This window comes from Sminthopsis crassicaudata, chromosome X (genome assembly GCF_048593235.1).
Source record: "Sminthopsis crassicaudata isolate SCR6 chromosome X, ASM4859323v1, whole genome shotgun sequence".
NCBI classification, from domain to species: domain Eukaryota; kingdom Metazoa; phylum Chordata; class Mammalia; order Dasyuromorphia; family Dasyuridae; genus Sminthopsis; species Sminthopsis crassicaudata.
In genome coordinates, this window is record NC_133623.1 from 70,432,189 (window position 1) to 70,459,802 (window position 27,614).

Below are 27,614 nucleotides of genomic sequence, written 5' to 3' on the forward strand. Positions count from 1 at the left end.
CTGTTCTCATACTGCAGCTTACAAAGTCTCAGGCAAATTGGGCAAACTATAACTCTGGAACTCTTAATTGGAGGGGAGGCCATGCTGAAAAGGATGTGGAGGGCATAGACCAACTCCAGCCACAGTTCCTTCTGAAACAGAAGATATACAATAAATATGACATTTTATCTTGACAAAGACCAGAAGTTTGCTTAGGGAAGTGGTTTTCAGAAGAGTTGTGGCTTGTGAGTTACTGTGAGGTGGGGCAGTTTTCCACATTGGAGCTGTTTCTTATGAAAGAAATCTTGAAAAAGCAAACTCGAAATGTGCATTTTCTTTTTTTTTTTTTTCCCCTGAGGCTGGGGTTAAGTGACTTGCCCAGGGTCACACAGCTAGGAAGTGTGAAGTGTCTGAGACCAGATTTGAACTCGGGTGCTCCTGAATTCAGGGCTGGTGCTCTATCCACCGCGCCACCTAGCTGCCCCCAAAATGTGCATTTTCAAAACTTGTGCTGTGACAGAACTGACAGTTTTATTTTATGGGATATTACGTGGTGCTGTTAGTGTCCAGCAACTACCAGTTCCTTTTTCAAAGAAAGTATTCATAATGTAAAGGCATGAGACTTCTAGGCTACAAGTTTTTGACTTGTCTCATTACTTGTTCCTTACCCTTGATTTTTGATATTTTTCTCACCATTCTTTTGCGATGAAGTCATCAAGCATCAAAAACTAGGTTGATTTAATGTCAGCGGTCTTATTAACTTCTTCCTGGAATTAGTTTATCTCTTCATCCTTTGTCTCCAATGTGGGAATACATAAGATGCATTCCTTGATTTTTCTTGATTTTTTTTCTCAAATCCTTATCACAAGGTATTGCAATGTGTACTAGCCAAATATCCCATTAAAAAGGAACTTCTTGTTACCTTTAGCCCTGCAACAAAACTAGCTTTTCCGATATCTTCCTTTGCCTCTTCAGAGAGAACTTGTGTAGCATATTCCTGTATACCAGAGGTTGTCAAACTACGGCCTGCAGGCCAGATGCGGAGGGCTGAGGACGTTTATGTGGCCCGCCGGGTTATGGCAAATGAGCCGAGGGGTGGAGACAGAGTGTGAGTTTTTGTTTTTACTATAGTCTGGCCCTCCAACAGTGTGAGGGACAGTGAACTGGCCCCCTATTTCAAAAGTTTGAGGACCATTGCTTTATACCATTTATCTTTCACTTTCTTCTCTCTGACGGTTTATGGTAAGAATGTTGAGATTGACCCGATTTGTTTCTTTCAGTAGCACTTCTGCTTTTGGTTATTGGACAAGAATCTCACCTTTGGAATACCGAAATCCAAAACTTGTAGGTGGTCTAAAAGCTGCGTGATTTCTTAACACACCCCACCTCCTTTTCTGCAACTATCAATTTAGAAATAGAAGGGGAGGGTCATTTTACATTTTAAAAATTTTTCCTGAGTTGCTGTGGCCAAAGAATTGATCACCAAGTAGCCAGATTAGGCAATAAGCCTCTATACTGAACTAGGCTGGGCCTTGGCAATCAATATTGGTCTGTTGCTATTACTGTTATTGAAGGTTTTCCAGTATAGACGTTGGAAGTTAATGCTTTTCTGGATGACATTGGTGTTCTTGGCTGACTTATCACACCTGCAGACTCATTTTAGGATTTAAATTCATTAAAATCTTAAGATTATTTCCAGATACACAACTATCTAGCTGTAACTCCTCTGTAGTGGATTGTTTTTCAGATGGGTTCAGTGAGCACTTGTAGCTAAGTAGCCGCCATGAATGGAGATTTGTATTTTTCTTATTCTTGCTACATAGAGTGTGTCCCAAAATATGTACTTTCAGTGGGTTCCAACAAATCAACCTATCACTACTCCATGATCTAGCGTGTGGTAAAATTTGCCACATTTTCCATATTCATTGCTTTCCCCATTCATTTTTGTCTGCTAGATGTATTCATTATTGTATTTTCATTCTTGTGCATCTTTTTGTTGAAGTTTTATTCAGATAGGAGTATTTAAAATCTCCTACTGTTATTAATTTTCTATCTCTTTCTTACAAGACTTTGAACTCTTCCTTTATAAATTTCACTGCTTCATTATTTGGGTTATGAGTATTTTAAAATGATTATGTTCTCCTTTTGAATACTACCTTTTAAGTACAATTTTATTTATCCCTGTTAATATTTTCTGGTTTGAATTCTTGAACTACCACACTGCTGTTCTTTGGCCATCTTCATGCCAGTCCCAGGGCAAATACCCTTCCGGTTCTGTCTCCCTCCCCCTAAATTTCTAACTCTGAAACCAGTAATCAAATCGATGCTACCATTCCTTGAAAGGATGCATCATCAGTCATTTGCCCCATGACGCCACTAAATATGCTTGTGGCTTCCCAATCTAGAACACCCTTCCCAGGGACAACAATGAGTGGATGTGGAGGTGAGGAGACTGTAGCATCTGTTTTTTCCCTGTCATTCACTTTAAGAGTAAGAACTGTCTTGCTTTTTGTATTTGTATCCCTAGGACTTAATACAGTGCCCGGCACTTAGTAAATCATTTATTATTTGTTTATTTCACTCATTCTGATCTTTCTACTGCTTTTCTTGAGGAAGTTCTAGCTTTATACATTTGGTCTAGCCTCATGGGCTGCTAGATGGCACAGTGGATAGAGCACTAGGCCTGAGTTCAAATGTGGCCTCAGACACTTACTAGCTGTGTGACTGTTACCAAATCACTTGACCCTATTTGCCATGGTTCCTTATCTGTAAAATGAGTTATAGAAGGAAATGGCAAGCCACTTCAGTATCTTTGCTAAGAAAACCTCAAATAGGGTCATGGAGAATCAGACAAGATGGAAACAACACAATACAATTAATCTCTCAGCTGAAATCTGTCAATGTTTTCTGTGTTGAATGGGAGACTATGCCATATAAGGATTGGGTAAGGGATCTGGGAATGCTGGCCAAACAAACATGAAGAGTTAGAGGGAGATATGATAATTGTTTTCAAGCATTTGAAGGGCTAGCGTACATAAGAGGAATTTATGTTCTGCTTGACCCCAGTGTGCAGAACTGGGAGCAGTAGATATAGAAGTTCCAAAGAGACAGATGGAAGGAAATACTTTCTGAGAAGGAGAGTTTTCTAGAAGGAAAAGGGCCTGCCCCTGGAGGGTCTCCTTTTTGGCCAGTTCTCTAGCTGATAGGGACCTTCTGTGCAGGTTCTCTTCCAACTCTGAAATGGGCTTCCTCTCTCAACTGCAGTTGGATTCTGGTTTTTAATCCATCCAATAACCAGACTTATCCCTTTAAAAAAGGATTTATTGTTGCCTTTTGTTTTTAAATCATAGCATTCTCCCTTAATCTCTTCTCCTGATGTTAAACCTTTGCTCATAACAAAGAAAGACATTTACCCAAAGCTGACACCTAGGGTAGGTCTGATATTGTATACTTCCTTTCCACTAAGAGGAAAGGAATATGTATCTTTCCTTCTTATTTCTCCTGTACCAAATTTGTTCCTTGCAATTTACTAATATTCTTCCTTATTTACATTATTTTAGTCATCATGTTTATTATTTTCTTGGTTTTGCTTTCTTCACTCTGACTCATATATAGAATTGTTTTTATATATCTTTGGGACTCATTTTTTGTTACTTATGGCCCAATGATATTCCATTCCGTTCATATAACACCAATGGGTTTAGTCATTCCCTCAATTAAAGAGTACTCCTTCTATTTCCAGGATTGTTTGGTAATTTGTTTGTTTTGCTGCCATAAAGAGTACTGCTATTAATATTTTGTCATATATAGAATTTTCAATCATTGAGTGCTTTGGAGCATATGTATGGAGTAGAGGGATTACTGTGTTAAAGGATATGAACAGCTTAATGACTTTTCTTGCATAATTCCAAATTCATTTCCAGAATGGCTGGACTAACTCTGAACTCTACTCACAGTAAATTAGTATACCTGTCTTCCCACAATCCCTCTAACATTGATCATTTCTGTTTCTCATTGTCATTGCCTCGCTTATATTTGGAATGAAGTCCATTTACACTTAGTGTTATTGTGGTTAATTTGGTCTTCAGTTCTTTTCTTGAATTCTTATTTGGTTTGTTAAAATGAAATACCAACTTTTATTACTTGTCATTAAAGCAAACAACAATACTACATAAGATTCATATATTTTATGCTATTAACAGTTTGTTTCTCTACTCCTTTCCCTGTCTTGTTCCATACACATTCAGTAAAAATAAGAGCTTCACTTTCAGTTCACCTTACTCCCCCATGTCCCAACTTCTACATCCTTTTTCTTCTCTATTTATCTCTATTAGATTATTTATCCAATATGACATTTATATTAGATTAAGTTCATCTTAGTTTTAAAATGTATGTATTATTTATCTCTTTCACTCCTGAGAATTTATTTAGCTATCCTCCAGTGGATGAGCACCCGTTTTCTTAACTGCTTTGTGATATTACAAAAAATGCTGCTCTAAATATTTTAATAAATAAATAAATAAATAAATAAATATATATATATATATATATATATATATATATATATATATATATATATATATATATATATATATATATACACAAAAGGACCTTTCCTTTTGCCTGTGACCTCTTTGGCGTATTATGCCCATTGGTGGTATTGATGGGTCAAAGTATGTGAAGTTTAATGTCAGTAGGATCATAATTTCAAAGTGTTCTCCTTAAAAGTGAACAAATTCAGTTCTCCATTAACAGTGTATTGTCTTTCAGCTTCTTTGTTATAGACTCCATATTACTGAAGTGTGCTAGAATTACTGTTTGTAGTTTAAAAGAATTCAAAGAGATGGTCTTTAAGTCAAAAAGAGTGTATTTATTCCATAGTTGATGGACTAGTCCCTAAAGAGAGTCTAGCAATTAGAAATAGTTTGGGGAGAGTTGTGTATACTGAAAATTTGAGGTTTAGCTAGTAGACTAACAGTCTACAAGAGGCTGAAGGATAAAGGAGAAATAAGAAAGGAACCAGGATGTCTTTTTTTTTTTTTTTGCTGAGACACTTGCCCAGGATCACACAGCCAGGAAGTGTTAAGTGGCTGAGACCAGATTTGAACTGAGGTCCTCCTGACTTCAGGGCTGGTGCTGTATCCACTGTACCACCTTGCTGCGAAGTCAATTAGGATGGGATTTTTGCAGAGGACAAATAAGGAACAACAGATAAGAGGTTTTATTGCTCCACATCCCTTGGCTAGTTAAGTAGTTTTGAGTAGACACTTGCTTCTGACTCATCATCTTCCCCTTTTTATGTTTAGGGGAAAGGAAATTCTAGGGATAAGGGCTGGAGGTCTTTGTCTTCTGCTGGGGAATTGTGGCTGTTTCAAGCTGGGAGAGAGCATAGAATTAAGTCTGCCTTACAGGAAGGGTCCCACTCAAAGGGGTGATGAGCTCAAAAGCAGGGTCTACAAGCTTTTTGGAGCAGCATCCAATGGATGTTATAGGGCTGACCATCATTTGAAGCCTAGAGGAAATAAATCTGATAAGCAGAGGGTCAGGGACTGTAAGGTCTCTTGGGTTGCCAAGGGTACATGTGCCAAAGGTTTTAAAAGGAGTTAGGCATTGGTAGAGAAGATGACAGATTGAGTGGGGTCTCCAATTGGAGGAATTTCTCTTGCTAGAGACTTCAGAAATATAAAAGTGTATCCCTTGTGGGCATAGATGATGCCTAAAGTCAGGCTTTGTCCTAGTCTGACCAAAGAATTATCCCCTCCACTGACAGGAACCCACAGGGTGGAGCTGGGAGAGCTGAGAGAAAATACTCTCATCCTTGGGATATGTGGTTAAAGGGGCAGAAAAAAATTGACTTAAGTGTAGGAGAAAACAGTTGACTTAGAGTGTGATCAGTTTTCTCCACATTCTCTTAAGATTGAGGGTGCCAGGCAGAGTAGAGATAATTAATTTGAAATGCTTCCGCCATAGTTTCACTTATTTCTGATGTGAAGCCGGGCTATAGCCACTCTGTAAAGAGCTGGGTGGGCCAAAATGAGGTATGTTTTAGTAGAGACTTTGCTGTTCTTGAACTGGCATGGCTCTTCCTCCTGAGGAATGTTCTCTGCATCAGGGGACTAAAGATAGCCTAAATTGAGGAGTGTCATATCTCCAAGGGACTAAAGGGCATTCTTTGTAGCTTGGTATAGCCCTAAGAGAAGTTTCCACTGGCTTGTCTCTGGGATTAGAAGCTGGCCTGGAGGGGGGGGGGATGTAAAACCACTCAAAGGGGGAAAGAATATAGGATTGAATATAAAAATTGGGGAGCTGGGGGAATAAGAAGGTCAATGTAATAAATTGGCCAGCAGCCTCTTTTTGGTTGCATTAGCAAAGCAATTTCCTACAGCTTGGTCTGTGCATATCAAATAAGTTATTTATAAGAAAACATGTTTGTGTCACAGGACACAGTACAAACAGATGTTATTCCCACATTAGGAATAGGCTTAAATAAAATTGAATTTCTCATTAGTGTAATATAAAATATGCCATAACTTAGTTCCCTCTAAGAAAACTGATTGCATGAAAATTCTCTTCTCCAAACTAATCAATAAAATAACAGCTGGGTACCATAAATAGTTGTATCAATTGTTCTGACAACATCTTGAAACTTTTAAGGACCTTATTTCATACAGACATATATGTCTAGGAACAGATTGATGACTAGGCCAAATACTCACTTACCTAGTGACTATATATTTTCAGACTGAAACTGACCACTTGCTCAGAAAATAGAAATTTGCTATAAGAGGAAAGAATCGGGATATGATTATTAAAAAGCATCTTTAATTCTGACTTCAGGTATAAATCACAAAAGATAATTAAATACGCATAAACCCTATAACCAGACTCAGGAATAGGTGAGACGGATTCCTGTCAAATAATGGAATATAATTGTAAAATCAAATTAGAAGGACCAAACTTTGAGTAGAACTCAAAAGCTCATTCTTCAGATTTTCCCAAATGCAAACTTCACCTGCATCTTTATATAGCTTTTTATTTACAAGATATATGCACGGGTAATTTTTCAGCATTGACCTTTGCAAAACCTTCTGTTTCAACTTTTCCTCCCTTTCCCCCCCACCCCTTCCCCCAGATGGCAGGACCAATACATGTTAAATATGTTAAAGTATACGTTAAATACAATATATGTATACATGTCCATAGTTATTTTTCTGCACAAGAAAAATCGGACTAGAAATAAGGTAAAATTATCCTGAGAAGGAAATAAAAAATGCAGATGGACAAAAACAGAGGGATTGGAAATGCTATGTTGTGGTTCACACTCATTTCCCATAGTTCTTTCGCTGGGTGTAGCTAGTTCTCTTTGGAACTGATTTGGTTCATCTCATTGTTGAAGAGGGCCACGTCCATCAGAATTGATCCTCATATAGTATTGTTGTTAAAGTATACAACGATCTCCTGGTCTTGCTCATTTCACTCAGCATCAGTTCATGACAGTCTCTCCAAGTCTCTCTGAAATCATTCTGTTGGTTATTTCTTATAGAACAATAATATTCCATAATAGTTATATACCACAATTTATTCAGCCATTCTCCAATGGATGGGCATCCATTCAATTTCTAGTTTCTGGCCATTAAAAATAGGGCTGCCACAAACATTTTGGCACATACAGGTCCCTTTCCCTTCTTTAGTATTTCTTTGGGATATAAGCCCAATAGTAGCACTGCTGGGTCAAAGGGCATGCACAGTTTGATAACTTTTGAGCATAGTTCCAGATTGCTCTCAAGAATGGCTGGATATATTCACAATTCCACCAGCAATGTATCAGTGTCCCAGTTTTCCCACATCCCCTCCAACATTCAGCATTATCTTTCCCTGTCATTCCAGCCAATCTGACAGGTATGTAGTGGTATCACAAAGTTGTCTAAATTTGCATTTCTCTGATCAATAATGATTTGGAACACCTTTTCATATGACTAGAAATAGTTTCAATTTCTTTATCTGAAAATTGTCTGTTCATATCCTTTGACCATTTATCAATTGGAGAATGGCTTGATTTCTTATAAATTAGAGTCAATTCTTTATATATTTTGGAAATGAGGCCCTTATCAGAACCTTTGACTGTAAAAATGTTTTTCTAGTTGATTACTTCCCTTCTAATCCTGTCTGCATTAGTTTTATTTGGACAAAATCTGCATTAGTTTTATTTGGACAAAAGCTTTTTAATTTGATATAATCAAAAATTTCTATTTTGTGATCAATAATGATCTCTAGTTCTTCCTTGATCATAAATTCCTTCCTCTTCCACTGGTCTGAGAGGTAAACTGTCCTATGTTCTTCTAATTTATTTATAATCTCATTCTTTATTCCTAGGTCATGAACCCATTTTGACCTTATCTTGCTGTATGGTGTTAAGTGTGGGTCAATGCCTAGTTTCTGCCATAATAGTTTCCAATTTTCCCAGAACTTTTTGTCAAATGTGAATTCTTGTCCCAAAAGTTGGGGTCTTTGGGTTTGTCAAACACTAGATTGCTATAGTTATTGACTATTTTGTCCTGTGAACCTAACCTATTCCACTGATCAACTAGTCTATTTCTTAGCCAATACCAAATGTTTTTTTTTTTTTTGGTGTTGTTTTGTTTTTTATTAATTTTATAATTATAAAGTTTTTTTTTTGACAGTACATATGCATGAGTAATTTTTTAAATAACATTATCCCTTGTATTTATTTTTCCAAATTTTCCCCTCCCTCCCTCTACTCCCTCCCCTAGATGACAGGCAATCCCATACATTTTACATGTGTTACAGTATAACCTAGACACAATATATGTGTGTAAATCCCATTTTCTTGTTCCATGTTAAGAATTGGATTCTGAAGGTATAAGTAACCTGGGTAGATAGACAGTAGTGCTAACAGTTTACATTCACTTCCCAGTGTTCCTTCTCTGGGTGTAGTTGTTTCTGTCCATCATTGATCAACTGGAAGTGAGTTGGATCTTCATGTTGAAGATATCCACTTCCATCAAAATATATCTGCATACAATATTGTTGTTGAAGTGTATAGTGATCTTCTGGTTCTACTCATTTCACTCAGCATCAGTTCATATAAGTCTCTCAAAACCTCTCTGTATTCCTCCTGCTGGTCATTTCTTACAGAGCAATAATATTCCATAACCTTCATATACCATAATTTACCCAACCATTCTCCAATCGATGGGCATCCATTCATTTTCCAGTTTCTAGCCACTACGAAAAGAGCTGCCACAAACATTTTGGCACATATGGGTCCCTTTCCCCTCTTTAGTATTTCTTTGGGATATAAGCCCAATAGTAGCACTGCTGGGTCAAAGGGTATGCACAGTTTGATAACTTTTTCGGCATAATTCCAGATTACTCTCCAGAATGGCTGGATTCTTTCACAATTCCACCAACAATGCATCAGTGTCCCAGTTTTCCCACATCCCCTCCAACATTCATCATTATTTGTTCCTGTCATCTTAGCCAATCTGACAGGTGTGTAGTGGTATCTCAGAGTTGTCTTAATTTGCACTTCTCTGATCAGTAGTGCCAAATGGTTTTGTTGACTGCTGCTTTATAATATAGTTTTAGATCAGGTACAGCTAGGCTGCCTTCATTTGATTTTTTTTTCTTTAGTTCCCTTGAAATTCTTGACCTTTTGTTCTTCCAGATTACTTTTGTTGTTATTTTTTCTAGGTCATTAAAATAGTTTCTTGGGAATCTGATTGATGTAGCGCTAAATAAATAGATTAGTTTAGGTAGCATTGTCATTGTTGTTATATTCGCTTGACCTATCCACGAGCACTAAATATTTTTCCAGTTGGTTAGATCTGACTTTATTTGTGTGGAAAGTGTTTTATAGTTTTGCTCATATAGTTCCTGATTTCCCTTTGGCAGATAGATTTTATACTATTGTCAGTTACTTTAAATGGAATTTCTCTTTGTATCTCTAACTGTTGGATTTTGTGAGTGATATATAAGAAGGCTGATGACTTATGTGGGTTTATTTTGTATCCTGCAACTTTTCTAAAGGTTGTGGATTATTCTAATAGCTTTTTAGTAGAATCTCTGGGGTTCTCTAAGTATACCATCTTATCATCTGCAAAGAGTGATAATTTGGTTTCCTCATTACCTACTCTAATTCCTTTGATCTCTTTCTCAACTCTTATTGCTGAAGCTAGCATTTCTACTACAATATTGAATAGTAATGGTGATAGTGGGCAACCTTGTTTGACTCCGGATCTTATTGGAAATGGTTCCAGTTTATCCCCATTACATATGATGCTTTCTGATGGTTTTAAATAGATGCTACTGACTATTTTAAGGACAAGTCATTTATTCCTATACTCTCAAGTATCTTCCAGATTATCTTTGGCTGGTAATTTGTTGTACTCCCAATATTCATGAATTCTACCAGTCAAGCACTATTTCAGAGGCTGAATTTGGTAATCAGTAGTGAGGGTAAAAGGGGAGCTCAGAATGAAGCGTGTGTCCTCCCTGCCATCTTGGCTCCGCCCCCCCCCCCCCTCTACCTGAATCTTTTGAGAAGTTCTGTGGCATTTTTCTGGGATGGTGGATTTTCTGATTTATTGACTTATCCATACCTGGATACAAACTCAAAAAAAAAATAACATTAATTATGATTGCAAGAAATTTTCAAATACCCAAGTATCACTCAGAGGCTTCAGATCTAAAAAAATAAATCATTGTGCATAATTTAAACACTCTCAGGGCATTTCTCCAGTACTGTGCAGAAGATGAAAGACCTGAAGGACACAGCCAAAACTAGGTGCAGGAAAATTAGAGGTTTTTCTATAGATGTAACACCAATACTATCAAGTTAAAATTTTGCCTTAGGTATTTAGAGATCATAAGATGGGTTAAACATATTGGTTAAGCAGTGAAACTGTGATGCACTAAATAAATGTTAAAAAATTTGCTGAGGACTCGGAGACTATAACAGAAGTAATGATCTTCAGAGAACTTTCAGTTGATCAAAAATAAAAATATCCAATAAACTTCTCTTAAAAGTTCCTTGCATTGTTAAACACTAGAACTTTTGAAACATAGGCTATCCCTTTAAATAATAGAGGCATTTCGCTTAATAATTTCACTTAATTAATTTCACAATAATAGAAGAAGAAGCTAAACGTGAGTGAGTGGATTTTTTTTCACTTTCCTCAACTAGTGAAGGAGGGGAAGGGCTAAGTGATCCAAAAATAAAATCAATCCAGATAGTTTTTTTCACTGTAACCTTCCTTCCTATACACTGTAGTTACCAATTTTAAGTTTTAAAATCACCAGTTTCAGTTAACTCTCAAGATAATAATTAATTCATTAGTGAATTAATATAATAATAATATAATATAGTATATAATATAATATGTAATATGAATATAATAAGAAGATTCAGCTGACAGCTTTTAGGAGGTATTGAACCTTTCTTCCAGTCCCTTTAAATAAATTCCTTTTTTGTTAAAGGGAGAAAAGATTCTAAAATTCAGACCATAGTCGATAGCTAAATAATTTTGGATGAAACTTGACAAAACAAAATTTATAACACATTTGTAGCAGAGCTAACAGAATTTTAAAACATAACTCATAGAATTTTAGAAATTGCACAGTATACGATTTAGAAAGTAGTGTTAGCCAGTTAATAGTGATTGTCTCATACATTTGTAATAGTAAGAGATTCATCACAGGAACTTCATAACTTATCTTGATATCTAAGGAAATGTCCAAGTTCAACATTAGACAAATAAGTTTTCTTTAAGATGTTCAGTAACCAACAACCACGCATCTCTTTGACAGACCTGGAGCAGTTATGTCTGCTTTTAAGGTTCCACAAAGATGCAAGAAAAAATTTCCTCGCGCTTTCTCTCTGTCTGATTGTGGCAGTGTAGATTGAATCGGGGAATACAAGAGGTAACTGAACAATTCATTGTCTCATCTTTATGTAAATATTTTAGATCCCTTTTATAATTTTTATTCATAAGCATTTTGGAATGGAAGTTGACAAAAATGCATATCCTAGCCTTGTCAATTTTCTCTAGACATTTTGATTTGGGCAAGTTTTCTAGTTTGGGATAAATAATTTAGAATTTTGAATATATGGGTCAGATTCTGAAATAGGATTTGTTGCAGGAGTTTTGATGAAGATTAAGTACAGAAGTATGACAAGTCTGAATTGGTTTCTAAGTGTTAGCTTGTAGTTACAAGTCTCCATCCAATGATAGAGATCAATGGTACCTAGAAATCCCAGATTGATTTTTTTTTTAAAAGAAGCTCGTGTTGGATTCTCTAAATAAAACTGAGTTTTACATCTGAAAAAAAAAATAACCAACAACCAAAGACTTGGGGTGTAGAAATGTAATAAATGTTACAAAACATTGTCTATAGTAAAACATGTTCAATTATTAAGCACATCTTTTTTCTTCTTTTAAACCTATCCTGGTGTATGTAAAAACCAATCATTAGAATTCATTTCTATGTAACAAACTTGTAGATTATCAGGAAACCCATTCCTTGTGTGGGAACTATATAACCCAAACAAACTCTTTTTCCAGGGTTGATGATGTTCACAAGAGAAATTTAAGAAACCTAGCAAGTTTTCAGATTAAGGGGAGTCTACCAGGACTGAGAGAAGGGGATGAGCTTGCTATTACTGCCTGCTCACCCCAGCTATTCTTGTGGGCTTTATTCTTATACACCTCCCCCAACATTCTGTGAAGAGGGGAAGAGAGCAGCAGATCCTCAGATCTCTAGGGGAATTGCTCTGAAATACAAAACCAAATATGGGTTTTCACCTCATCTCCATCTTTCCATACACAGTGATTATCAGTTGTAGCTGGTTTTAAACATTTTCCATTAGCTTTTAGTTACAGAGCAAATCTCAGATACAACTGGTAAGATTTTCTTTTCCCAAGCTTTTGAAGCTCTGGGAGTTCTCATAGGAGAGCTTGGGCTTCTGAACCTCCTGTTCCTTCTGATGAGTTTCCCTTTTCCATTAGGGAAGAAATGGGCAAATTCTTAAAATTCAGATAGAACATAATCTATCACATAAATGGGTAGGAGTAACAATACACCACTTTAAAAAGTTATTTTAATATCAACCAGTATATAACCTTTAGTTTGTGAGATTCTCTAAATTCTAACTAGATGTTCCAATCCTGATTCACACAAACTTTTTTTTTTCTATAAGCCAGGAAGGGGTCAAGTGCCAGTTTTTATTTCAGAGTGCAAATTTTCACTTTGAAAATTTAACTGACCCTCCAACTGGTCTCTTGAATCATGCAAATGCAGGCTGATAGACTGCTAGAGTTTTTAGTGACAATAAACTGCTTTTTCTTTTTCCAGTAGTTCCTAGACTCTCAAATCCCCTATTCAACTATTTCCTTTCTGTTTTTCTTTCTTGTTCTGATCCAATAGTTCTGCTTTCTTCTTCTGTCTTCACTGAAATATATTTTCTTTCTCCCATTTATCCATCCTTTCAGTCAGGAGGGGGGTGCTGGGGTATGAAGAAAGAAACTTTCATTCCTTTTCTGTCTTATCAATTGCTCTTACAGCCAACCTTGTCACTTGCTTTAAAAAACTTTTTATAAGATTCAGTTCTTTTCCTTAAAATAAATTCTACCTTGGACTGATTGTGAAACAACTTAATTATTCATCTTTTTTTTTTTTAATTTTCCTGAGGCAATTGGGGTTAAGTGACTTGCCCAGGGTCACACAGCCAGGAAGTATTAAGTGTCTGAGATCATATTTGAACTCGGGTCCTCATGACTTCAAGGCTGGTGCCGTATTCACTGAACCACCTAGCTGCCCCAGTGATTAATCTTAAAACCTCCAGAATTGGAGAATATCAGAGACAGAGACGGGGGTGGGGGGGAGGAAGAGAGGAGGAGGAGGAAGAGAGAAAGGAAGCGGAGGAAAGAGAGAGAGACAAAGAAAGACAAAGAGACAGAGACAGACATAGAAAGACAAGACAGAAACAGAGAGAAACAGAGTCAGAGACAGACAAAGAAACAGAGAAAGAGCTAGAAAGAGACAGAGCAAGAGACAGAAACAGCCACACAGAGATGAGAGACAAAGAAGGAATAGAGAGAGAAACACACAGAAAGGCAAAGAGAGAAACAGAGGGGAGAGAGAAAGGAGGGAGAGAGAACATGAACACATTAGTTGAAAGGCATCTCTTTCAAAAAGGGTCAGATCCTGTCTCACCCAGCTACCCAAGAGCTGAGGGACCTACACCACTGCCAGGAGTCTTGGGCCTCCTGCAAGACTGGTTGTGGGTAAAAGAAGAGTTCAAAGGAAAGCACCTACCTTGTGTGATTTTAAGAGATTGTAGGTCTACAAAGGGGGCTTCCGGGTTTTCAGATGCAAAATGAAGTGTGTGAGAGTCACAGTTCATAATGTGATAGGATTCAAAGAGATTCTCTTAAAGTCACAAGAGTTTATTTTCATCATGGTTGATGGGCTTAGTTTCTAACAGGAGTCTAGCTCTAGTTTGAGGAGAGCTTTATATATTGAAATTTTGAGGTTTACCTTCCAGGCTAACTGCCTACTAGGTTGTAAAGTGTAAAAGAGAGAGAAGGCAATAGATGCAGAAAAAGCATTCAACAAAATACAACACCAATTCCTAGTAAAAAAAAAAAAAAACACCAGCAAGTATAGGAAGAAATGTAATTTTCCTTAAAATGATAAGTAATATCTATCTAAAATCATCAGGGAGCATTATATGTAATGGGGATAAGCTAGAAACATTCCCAGGAAGACCATGGGTGAAACAAGGTCACCCATTATCACTACTATTATTCAGTATAATAGAAATTGTAGCTTTAGTAATAAGAGAAGGAAAATTGAAGGAATTAGAATAAGTAATGAGCAAACAAAACTATCACTCTTTGCAGATGATATGATGGTTTATTTATTTATATAATAATAGATTTTTGTTTCTCAAAACACATGCAAAGATAGTTTAAACATTCACTCTTATAATAATCTTTATTACAAATTTTTCTCCCTTCTCCTCCACTCCTTCCCTAGACAGCAAATAATCCAATATAAGTTAAACATGTAAAATTCTTCTAAACATATTTCCACATTAATTATGTTGTAAGAAAAATCAGATCAAAAGGGAAAAAAATGAGAAAGGAAAAAACAAGCAAGCAACAAAAGCACAACAAAAAAGGTGAAAATACTATGTTGTGATCTTCATTTAGTTCCCACAGCTTTCTCTCTGGATGCAGATGACTCTCTTCATCACAAGTCTATTGAATTTGGCCTGCATCACCTCTTTTTTTCCACAGAGGAAATTTTTTTTTATTAAAGATTTTTATTTTCAAAACGTATGCATGGATAAACCTTGTGTTTTAAATTTTCCCCTCCTCCCCCCTACCTTCTTCCCTAGATGACAAGTAATCCAATATATATTAAACATGTTAAAATATATGTTAAATCCAATATATATACATATTTATATAGTTATCTTGCTGCACAAGAAAAATCATATCAAAAAGGGGGGAAATGGAAAGAAAACAAAATGAAAGCAAACAACAACAAAAAGTGAAAATGCATATGTTATGATCCACATTCAGTTCCCACCATCCTCTCTCTGGGTACAGATGCCTCTCTTCATCACAAGATCATTGGAATGGGTCTCAATTATCTCATTGTTGGAAAGAGCCATTTCCATCAGAATTGATCATCATATAGTCTTCTTGTTGCCGTATGCAATGATCTCCCGGTTCTTCCCCTTTCACTTAGCATCAGTTCATGTAAGTCTCTCCAGACCTCTCTAAAATCATCCTGCTGATTGTTTCTTATAGAACAGTAATATTCCATAACATTCATATACTACAATTTATTCAGCCATTCTCCAATTAATGGGCATCCATTCAGTTTCCAGTTTCTTGCCACTACAAAAAGGGCTGCCACAAACATTTTTGCACACATGGGTCCCTTTCCCTCTTTTAAGATCTCTTTGGGATACAGGCTCAATAGAAACACTGCTGGATAAAAGTATGCGCAGTTTGATAACCCTTTGGGCACAGTTCCAAATTGTTCTGAGAATAGTTGGATCAGTTCACAGTTCCACCAGCATTGTAGGAGCGTCTGTTTTCCCACATCCCCTCCAATATTCATCATTATCTTTTCTTGTCATATTAACCAATCTGAGAGGTGTGAAATTTGCATTTCTCTAATTAGTATTGATGTAAAGTATTTTTTCATATGACTAGAAATGGTTTTAATTTCTTCATCTGAAAATTGCTCAGATCCTTTGACCATTTATCAATCAGAAAATGGCTTATTTTGTGATGGTATATTTAGAGAATCCTAGAAAATCAATTTAAAAATTATTAGAAATAATTAACAACTTTAGCAAGGTTGCAGGATAAGCCTATTCAAATCATCAGTATTTCTATATGTTACCAACAAAGCCCAGCAAGCAAGAAATAGAAAGAAAAATTCTGTCCAAAATAACTATAAATAATTTGAAATATTTGGGGTCCAACTGCCAAGACAAAGCTAGAAATTATATGAACACAATTACAAAATACTTTTCACACAGATAAAATTAGACATAAGCAATTGGAAGAATATCAAATGCTCATGGGTAGGCCGAGCTAATATAATAAAAATGACAATTCTACTTAAATTAATCTATTTATTCAGTGCCATACGAATCCAACTACTAAGAAATTACTTTATGGAGCTAGAAAAAATAACAAAATTCGTTTGGAAGAACAAAAGGTAAGGAATTTCAACGGACTGATGAAAAGAGAGATGAGAAAAGAGCCAGATGTCTTTTAGCAAGGTCAATCAGACAGCATGGGGTTTTTGCAGAGGACAAGTAAGGAACAACAGATAGGTCTTACTTCTCCACGTTCCTTAGCTAGTTAAGCAGTTTTGAGTAGACCCTTGGCTAGGACTCATCATTACTTTTTTCATTATTTTTCTCATTAAAAAAATTTTTCATTCACTTATAGCTTTAGTTCCTCTCCTGGGAATTTTTAATTGTTCCAAATTCTTGAATTATCTTTCATGATCTTCTCAATGTTAATTCTTCCTTGAATTATTGAAGCACGTCATTTATTCATTTGAGAATGTCCTTTGGGATAACTTGTACTGTTCCCTTTTCTTTCTGCATTGTTACTACAGCTTTAAGCATTTGCTTCAGTTGATTCTTGAGTTTAAAAAATTATCAGCTCTTTTTTGGTTTATTAATTTTTGAGAGGGTAAATTATTACTATATAATTTAAAAATTGTTTTCCTTATTTTTGATATTTCTGTTTTTCTTAAATGAGATTATAAAGAGGCTAGCTCTCATCATCCTTTTTCTAAAAGCTTCCTTTTGTCCAGGCTAAACATTAAGTTCTTTTAGCCATTGTGCGTATGCCATGGTGGGGTAGTAGGAGGAAGAGGGAGAATAAGATTCCTTTCCCTACATGCCATTCAATAAACATGCTCTAGTTTGTCACTGTTTCTCTTAAGATGTGATGCCAAAATTCCAATAGACTTGAGATGGAAAATGCCATCCACATGCAAAGAGAACTATGGAGACTCAATGTGGATAGAAGCATACTATTTTCTCTTTGTTGTTGTTATTTGTTAGCTTAGTTTTTTTTTCTTTTCTCCTTTTGATCTGATTTTTTTTTTGTACAGCATGACAAATATGGAAATATGTTTAAAAGAATTGCACATATTTAACCCATTTCAGATTGCTTGGTGTCTTCGGGAGGAGAAAAGCGGGAGAGGAAGCGAGAAAGATTTGGAACACAAAGTTTTACAAAAATGAATGTTGAAAACTATGTATATTTTGAAAAATAAATTACTTTTAAGATGTGATGCCAAGAATTAGATAAGATACTCCAGCTGTAGTCAGATTTGGGCAGAGTTAAGATGATTACCTCCATCTTTCAGTATATTTTTCTTCTTTAACATAACCCACAATTCCCATTTGCTTTTTTTTTAAATTGCCACATCACACTATTGACTATGAAATTCTTTTGTACTATTATAATATTTTATCATTCTGTCTTTCCTTTTGCTTTACAAACCTTAACCCTGCTCTTCCTCTTCACTGCAACCTTTAATCCCTTTACCCATTTATTTTTTTCCAAGACAATCTTCCCTATACTGCCTATACTCACCTCACTTCCCTATACTGACTTCTTGGTGATTCGGTTCTACTCAGTGCTTCATACTCAAATCCTTTACCCTCTTGTTCATTCCCCTATCATTCCTTGCATTACTTCTACCATGTACCACACCAACCATCCATTAAACCCCAATTCTGGATTATTTCCATCGTTTACCACATGCTGCTGAACAGATCCACTTCAGATTTACTTAACTTTCAACTGGCTCCTTATTCAAATAGCACATGGCATTGCTCCATTTTCCCACCTCCCACCCCCACTCAACTCTACCCCCAAGCTGAGGACCTTCACTAAAAAATAATGAGCCCATTCACACTGGGAGCTCCTTTTTGTCACTTACTCATAATATCATTTTCTTCTACTAGCTCTTCTTTCAGTCCTATCTCTTTGCCAAGGCCAACCACTCTCCATGCCCCCTTGATTCCATTCTTTTGTACTTGTTGCAACAGATCAGCCTCTCTGTCAATCTTCACACTTTTTAGGCTTCTTTTTATCTACTAACCATTTTTCTAGCTGCCTTCAAATAAGCCCATTATCCCTCTATCTTCAAAAATACCCTTCACCTGGTCCTGCCATCTCTGTTAGTTTTCATCCTATATTTCTCATCCCTTTTTCAGCTAAACTTCTTAAGACAGCCTTCTATGCTAGAAACCTGTACTTTTTCTCTTCTCACTCACTACCAAACCTCTACAGTTTGGCTTTTGATCTCATCATTCAACTAAAACTACTCTCTCCAATGTTACCACCGATCACTTAATTGCCAAATCTAATGACCTTTTCTCAAATTCCTCATCCTTCTTGATTTCTTTGCAAGCTCTGACACTATCAATCACTCTTCTGGATTTTGTCTTCTCACTAGATTATCATGACATTGTCTAATTTCTTCTACCTGTTTGACTACTCCTTAGTTTTTGTTGGCTCTTCCTCCAGGTGATAAGACTATCTGTGGATGTACCTCAAGGGTCTTTCTTGGATCCTCTTCTCTTTCCCTTCTATATTATCCATCTAGTTTTCTCATCAGTTTCCATCATTTCAGTTATCTCTATTCAAGTGATTCCCAGATCTCCATATGCATACTCATCTCTCAAGCTCTAGTCTCATGTTACCAATTTTTACCTTTTTGGACATCTCAACCTAGATGCCTCGTAGTCATCTCAAAAATCAACATATCAAAAACAGAATTCATTATTCCCCGCCCCCCCATCCTTCTCTTCCCTTTTCAAAACAATTACATTTTTTTTTTAATTAACAAAAAATTTTTTTGTTTTCCTCATTTCCCCCTCCTTTCACTGGGAAAAAATAAAAACAAAATCCTTGTAACAAAAGATACAGTCAAGGAAAATAAAATGCTGTGTTGACTATGCCCAGAAATGTATATCAGTCTGTACCTTAAGTCTACCACTTATCAGTCAGGAGGTATTTAGTTATGTTTTAATCATGAGTCCTCTGTTTGGTCATTTTTTTTTAATCAGAATTTAAGTCTTTCAAATGTGTTTGTTTTTATAATGTTATTGTAATTATTTAAATTGTTCTCTTGGTTTTTTGTTCACTTTGCATCAGTTCAGATTTCTTTTAAATCATCCCCTTCATCATTTCTTATAGTAAAATAGAGAATGGTTAAACAAATTATGGCAGAACACTAAGTGATAACCATCCCCTCATTTTCTAGTTCTTTGCCTCTATTTTAAAAAAGAGCTGCTGTGATTTTTTTCTTTTATTTCCTTTATTAAAGCTTTTTATTTTTCAAAACCTGCAAGGACAATTATTCAATATTAGCCCTTGTAAAACCTTATGTTCCAATTTCCCCCCATTCCCCCACTCCCTCCCCTAGATGGCAAGTAGTTTAATATATGTTAAACATGGTAGAAATATATGTTAAATTCAATATATGCATACATATTTATACATTTATCTTGCTGCACAAGAAAAATCAAATCAAACCAGGAAAAAAAAAAAGAAGGAAAATAAAGTGCAAGCAAACAACAATAAAAATAATGAAAATTCTATGTTGTGAACCAGACTCAGTTCCCACAGTGCCCTCTCTGGGTGCAGATGGCTCTCTTCATTGCAGGGTCATTGGAAGTGGCCTGAATCATCTCATTGTTGGAAAGAGCCACGTCCATCAGAATTGATCATTGTATAATCATCTTGTTGCCGTGTACAATGATCTTCTGGTTCTGCTCATTTCACTCAGCATCAGTTGATGTAAGTCTCTCCAGGCCTCTCTGTATTCATCCTGCTGGTCATTTCTTACAGAACAATAATATTCCATAACATTTACATACCATAACTTATTCAGTCATTCTCCAATTGATGCACATCCACTCAGCTTCCAGTTCCTTGCCACTATAAAAAGATGCTGTGATTTTTTTTTTAACTATCAATCCTTTTCTTCTTTCTTTGAAGTTTTTGAGGTAAGGCCTAATAGTAGTGGTAGTAGTAGTAGTTATTGTTGCTGCTGCTTTTATTGTTGTTTCTTCACTGTCACTACCACTACCATCATCATCACCACCAAATCAAAGAATATGAACAGTTTAGTAACTCTGGGGGTCACTTTTTGTTTTTAAAAAATAACTGTACTCAGTCATAGCTCTACCAGCCTCTTCAGCAGTGGTCATTTTCCCTTTTTGTCAACTTTGCCAGTCTGACAATGAAGTTTATTTTAATTTGTTTTAGATATGTTAGTCTTAGTTATAAGCCCATATGACATTTGCTTTTTGGAATATTATATTCAAAACTCTTGTCATCTTTAGGGTAGTGGCTGCTAAGTCATGTGTGATGGTTATTGTGGTTCCTCAGTATTTTAATTCTTTATTTCCTTCTGCTTGTAATATTTTTTCTTTTACCCAACAGCTCTGGATTTTGTCTGTAGTTTTCCAGAGAGTTTTTATTGAGGTTTCTTTCAGCAGTTGACTGACGAATTCTTTCTATTTCTATTTTGCCCTGTTTCTAAGATAGGCAGTTTTCTTTTATAGTTTCTTGAAAGGCCCCCTTTTTTTTTGGCCATAGCTTTCAGGAAGTCAAATATCTCTAAATATTCTCTCTGATGTGTTTTTATATAATTTTGTTTTTGTTATGAGAACTTGCATTTTCTGTTTTTATTTTCTTATCTTATTTTTATTGTAAATTCTGTTTTTCTTCAGTTTTTTTATCCTGTTTTAATATTTTTTGTTGACTTCTGGAGTCTGGTTTCTATTTGGTCCATTCAATTTTTAGGGATTTGTTGCTTGGGCAAGGTTTTGTATGTCTTATGCCAGTCTGTTGCTTCTTTTTTAAGTTCTTTCTTCCATAGTTTTCATTTCTTTTCCATTTTTTCCCTTTAGTACCATCATTTCATTTGTAAAAAAACTGCAAAAAAAAACCATTTTTAACTTAAAAAAACATCTTGTTTCATGTCTTTCAGGAATTCTATGAATTTGAGTCCAAGTTGTATTTTTCCTTAAGGATCTGCTTGTGGCTATTTTAGAATTTAGAATTATTTTATTCTTCTGTGTTTGTATCTTGAATATTTCTGTCACCATAATAGAGTTTTATGGTACTATTTTTTTTTTTTAAACTTAGTGCATCTAGGAAGTTTTAAAGAGAATGCCTGGGTTGGCGCTGCTGCTGCTGCTTTTGTGGAGTTTTGAGTGTTGGATTATTCAGACTTTTAGGGACAGCTGAGACTCGTGTGTTTCCCAGAATGGTCTGATCCAGAACAGAGTCTGATGACTGCCCGTTTGGTCTGACCTCTTCAAGTTTTTGACCTGGATTTGGGTCTGAGCAACAGGCCTGTGGGTTTGCCACCTTTGGAGTTTTAGTAGATTGCCCCTGGACTCAACCCCTGTCAGCCAGCTGGAAAGCTCTGCTGATCCAGTTGTAGAATTGCAGGCTCCTCTTTGGTCTGGGACTTCTGTCCTGGTTATTCCTCTGCAGGCTTCAGACTAGTCTAGAACTTGGAACGGAGAACTTGTTCTGCTCTTGGAGTCCAAGGCTGCTGGCTTCTGAATTTGTTCTTACTTCTCACTCAGTACATTGTATAAGGTCATTCCTTATCCTAAATGCCACCCCTACGGGTATGTACAGCCTTGGTCCTCTTTTGGTCCTTGAATTTGTACTTCTGGTCAGACCCTGTCCCCAGTGTCCCTTGACCTCTGTCTCCCCATGCCCTCTCTGTGCTGAAAGAATGTGACCTTTTATTCAACTTCTTGATCAAGATTCAGTCTGGTTTGGTTTTTAGATCTGTTAAGAAGGTGTTTTTTTTTGGAGCTCATTCTATTTTTTCACCATCCTAGTTCTGCTGTTTCTTCATCCATTTCAAACATTTCCAGTGCCTTTAGTTGATCCTCATATGACATGGGCTCGAGGCTCTTCACCATCTTGGTTCCCCTCCTCTGAGTGGTAAACCCTCCAGCTTACCAATTAAAACTGTGTACCAAACTGTGATACTCAGAACTGAAGACAGTGATATGGGGTCTGATCAGGGAAAGTATTCCTGGAAGTTTTCTCTTCTTCCTATACTTAATATAAGGTACATACCTCACACCTAGTTCTTATTCCTGGAGGCTATGCTTCTTAATGCTGCCCAAGTTGCCTTCTGGGCAGCCATATCACACTGCTGATTCATATTAAGTTTTCAGTCCACTAAACTTACAGATTTTTTTTTTCAGAAAAATTGCTGTCTAAATTGCCTCTTTGACGCTTGACAATTTGAAGTTTATGAACCCAAGCATAAGGCTTTTTTTTATGGGCAGCTAGGTGGCACAGAGACTGGGCCTGAAATCAGGAAGACTCCTCTTCTTGGGTTCAAATCTGGCCTCAGACACTTCCTGACTGGATGACCCTGGCCCAGTTACTTTACCCTGTTTGCTTCAATTTCCTCCTCAGTAAAATGATCAAGACAAGGAAATGGCAAACCACTCCCGTGCCTTTGCCAAGAAAATCCCAAATGGGGTCATGAAGAATCAGACACGACTCAAAAATGACCGAACAACCAAAATGAGACTATATTTATCTCTATTGAATTTCACCTAAGTAGATTTAGCCCAGTACTCTAGCCTGTCAGGGTTCCTTTTGGATCCTGATCTTGTCATCCAGTGTCTTAGCTATGTGGCACCTTGCCACTATACTACCTGTTGCCTTGGACACGTCATTTCTCCTCATTGAGCCTCAGTTTTCCTGTTCATAAAAGTAAAAGAACTGGACTTAGTGGATGTGGACTTCTGAGATCCTTTCCAGTTTGAAATCTATGATCCTCTGATCTCCACCATTAATGAGCATGCCATTAATATACCTTGATTCAAGTCATTGTTCAAAGTATTAACCGTTAGCCCAAGGTCAAACATGGCTCCTTTGAGAATTCTTCTAGAGACTTTTGCCAAGTTGTCCAGAAGAACAATATCTTTAATCACGCCTGCAGTACCAATGAAAAGACTCCCCAAAGGAAAGCTGGCCTGGGAGTAATTGAAAAGCCAATAATGGTCCCAGAGAACAGATAATGAAATCTATTACCTTCCTTTGAGGAGGGAGGCCAGGACTTCAAGGGGAGAATGTCGCATGCACATAACATTATCAGACATAGTTTTACTATATCAGTTGTCTTAGCTTCTCTCTTTTTTTGTTGTATGGGAGGATTCATTCTCCAGGGTGGAGGGGGGCAGCATGTACCCCAAAATGACCCTGATGTTAAAAATACAAGATATAAATAAAATGTGTTTTTTTAAAAGCAATGGACAGGTAAACGGGATTGCCACTCCCATTTGACATCAGGCCTCTTGCTCTTTCTTTGTGCCTGTTCCCTACTGTACTTTCCCAGCTATTGTCTTCAAAGCTTGCATGAAATATTTTTTCAAGAAAGTTCTTTGGTAGGTGAAAACATGGGAAAAGCCTGGTTTTAAATGGATTACTCTTGTAAAGTTTGGTCTAGAATGCCTACTCAGAATGAAGAGCTTGGATCCAATAAAGGAAAACACTCAAAAATGCTAGGATAAAAGGATGCGTTTGTCTTGGCTTGTTGGATTTGCAGTGTCTTCATTGGTAGAGTCTCCACTCTTTGTTCAAAGCCTGCTTCTGATGGAAGAGATGGCTTGGGCAAGTCACTACTCCTCTGCAAAATGGGGCAGTTGGGTGAGATGGCCTGTTGGGTCCCTGCCAGCTCTGGATCTCTGACCTTAGAGTCATATGAGAATTCAGAGGGAAAGCACAATTGAGAAAAGCATAAGATTTGGAGGGTGTGGGATCTGCAGAGGAGATTTGAGCTTGATCATTATATTGAAAAAAGGAAACTGCTAGAGAAAAAGGCAGGAATAGCTTGAGAGTTGTGGCAGTGACTATCAAGGAGACTGGCCTGACTTGCATAGTTTATTTCTGTTGAAGAATGAGGCAAGATAAGATTGTATTAGTAGGATTGAACCATTCCACTAAGTCTTAGATTCTCAGCGGAGGTATTTGGACTTAACTGTTAAACAGATGCTGCTTTCCTTCTTGCCCCCACTTCTGTACCATATCTAGTCAGGATTTTACTACTTTTAGACAATTACATGTCTCAGTGATCACGAAATAGGCCTATAACTGGTATGATATTATGAGATTTGGCTACTCCTGCTGAAAGGCGATTTCCTCAAGAGCTCTATTCCTTCCTAAAACTGGTATTATTATAGTAGAAATGTAGTAGACTTAAGTTTCTTTTGATAGGGACTCCTGGGCTGGAAATGGGAGTACGTGACTTAGAAATGACATGGCTGCATCTTTTTGTTTGTTTTATAGACTACGCCTATGACTTAATTGGTTTAGGGTGCAGAGATCATCCATCAATTGTTCTGCACCTTCGAATTTTCCCCAGAGTCACACAGCCAGTGGACAGTAGAGGTCTGGCTCTTTCTGCCTTTGCTGCTGGATCTCTCATCTACTCGACATGGCCTCTCTCATGCTTCTCCATAGGAAGTGGTTTTTTATGTTATCCATTTTTAAATAAAAATCCTAATTCTACCATTCTCCATTGCCACAGGCCTTCTGGTTGGGACACTTGATTCAGTCTTAGACTCAACTGCTAAAGTGGCTCCATTTCGCATCCTCCATCAGACACCAGGTTCTCAGGTTTATTGGTCCATCGCATGTGGTAAGTGGGACTTTGAGAATGTATTTTTTTTTCATTTTAAATGAAAAAGAACTAAGAATTTGTTTGGATCCATCATTTCTCTTGTCTACTTGTTTTGGCTCATGCTATGAAAACCCATCTGTTACCATAGTGGGATATAAGAGTAAAATTTTCTGTTATTGTATTTTTGATAAAAATGACATAGTACTTTTCTTTTTTTAATCCCTCCCACCCCAAATTCCCATCTGTTGGTCAAAGGGCTGTCCATTAGCAGTACAGGTTCTAGCCACACTTTGCTAGTTCCCCTTTCAAACTTAGTCAGTAAACATTTATTAAGCACCTGTTATGTGCCAGGCACTGTACTAAGCTCTGGGGATACAATGGAGGCAAAAGAGTCCCTCCTTTGAGGAGCTCCCAGTCTGATAAGGGAGACTTGCAAAACTATGGACAAACAAGCTATGAACATGATAGATAAGAAATAATTAAGAGGGGTGGGGAAAGCTTCCTGTAAAAGATGGGATTTTAACTGGGACTTTCAGAAAACTAGGAAAATCAGTCCTACTGCCCTTACTATTTCCCCCTGCTCATCCTTCTGTAGCTTTTTGGATGTAGCCCTAGGGAAGATAAGAGTCCTAACCCAGAAGTTCTTTCTCCTTTCCTGCCCCAATAATCCACACACTGACAATCCGACATCTATTCTATCAGCCAATAAACATTTATTCAGCACCTGCTGTATGCCAGGCCTTGTGCCAAGCACTGGGGATACAAAAAAATGGCAAAAGACAGTCCCTTTCCTCAAAGAACTCACAATCTAATGAGAGAGACAATAAATAAGCAAATTCTGCACAGACAAGTGCTAGGAAATAATCAATAAAGGGAAGGTGCTAGAATTGAGGATGAACCTGTTATATGTGCTCACTTAACATATAAGTGAGTGTGTGATGTGATACTTTGGAGATATATGGAACTCTATAACCGGGGAAATGTTCACCAGGGTTTTTTGCTAACAATATTCAGCTGTTTGCTTTGAAATCCAAATCGGGATGATTGCTTATTGCTTAGTTTCTTCTTCCATTAAAATATTGGTCTAATTAGATTCTGAGATTTCTACCTTCCCTTTTTTCAAATTGAATGCGAGACTCCTTTGTTTTCTTTTGTGAATAGGTATTCTTTCTCCAGATGCACATGACCTATGAATTTCTGCAGCTCATATATATCTAAATGTATAAGTCACATGGAGATCGATATGCCCCTTATTTTGGGGCTTGTTATTTCATTCTTTAGGAAGACTGGCAGATTGCTTCCTTTCTGCCTCTTTTTTTAAAAACTGAATGCCGTATCTGGCCTTTGTGGACATGAGCCTACTGACGTAAAGAGTACGTCTCATCTCTAGCTTAATGTACGAATTGGTAACAAAGGTTTAACATCTGTCCATATAGAAATCTATCTTCTTTGACCAATTTTTTTTCTGAAAAAGAAATGCGTATATTACCTACGCTTAATAAACTGGAATCAAAGAAAGATAGGGCCCACTGGCTGAATGGCATTCTTCTTCTTTCTAAAGAGCCAGAAATGAACATATTCAAAAAGTCCTCTCCAGCTTTTAAATGGCAGTCATCACAAACTGTCCTAACAGGTTTGGAGAGCGTCTTTCATGAATCTCTATTATGTGTCTGCTTGAACCATTTCAAAAATGCAAGATTCTTTCAAAGAAAAAGTGATACTTGCAGGATTGATTTCCAGATGAGTCAAAATGCTCAAAAATATGACAAGGACTATAATAATAATGACCAGGAGCTATAATGCTATACTGTCGGATAAGGCGATAGACCTTGTTGCTTAATGGAAAACTTTATTTAGGAACCGATTTAGTTGGTTCTTCTATATGTCTGTGTATTATGGGTCCCTCTCCCATCATTCAGTAATGCAAACACAAACCCCCTGCATCTGTGAGAAGACAGACCTCTTTTCAGCATAAGAAACAACTATATCATCAAAATGCATAAAGCTATTATTGCTTGCCACATTTCCATTGTTCTTTGAAGAAGCCTTTGTCTCCACAGCTCTGATCTGGAATTGATTAGAGAGGAAGAGGTCTCCTGCCCCCTCCCCAATATCACTTCTTATCAGTTACTACTCAAAATAGAAGCGTGAGCTGCCATTCTCAGGTGATGTCACTACATTTAATGCTTTCTCCTTCCATAGGAAGCACGGACTTCTTAGTCAGGGAGTGCTTCATCCCATCCCCCCTTGTTTTGTTCACATCCCCAGCTCTCCTTCTCCCTGAGAAACTGTTTCATCCAAAGACACCTACTTAGCAGAGGAAAAAACAAACCCAACCAAACCCTTGCTGTCAAGGAGCCGAGCTGTACAAGACTCCAGTA

The 27,614-nt window shown here is 36.9% G+C and overlaps 1 protein-coding gene and 1 non-coding gene across 4 annotated transcripts in view; both read left to right on the forward strand.

The window, feature by feature from the left end:
- The window catches only part of TBC1D8B (TBC1 domain family member 8B), a 110,221-nt gene that overhangs the window by 14,604 nt on the left and 68,003 nt on the right, over positions 1–27,614 (forward strand). For all 3 annotated transcript variants that reach the window (XR_012484280.1, XM_074278595.1, XM_074278594.1), the window contains exon 2: positions 25,141–25,251. Coding sequence is in view for 2 of the 3 variants with exons in the window: in XM_074278595.1 (XP_074134696.1) it covers positions 25,141–25,251 (111 nt within the window). In the remaining variant the exon portion in view is untranslated. The remainder of the gene's footprint in view (positions 1–25,140; positions 25,252–27,614) is intronic.
- Positions 11,792–11,921, forward strand: LOC141549274 (small nucleolar RNA SNORA31). Its single transcript, XR_012484308.1, has one exon. It is a non-coding gene; the product is annotated as a small nucleolar RNA SNORA31 (small nucleolar RNA).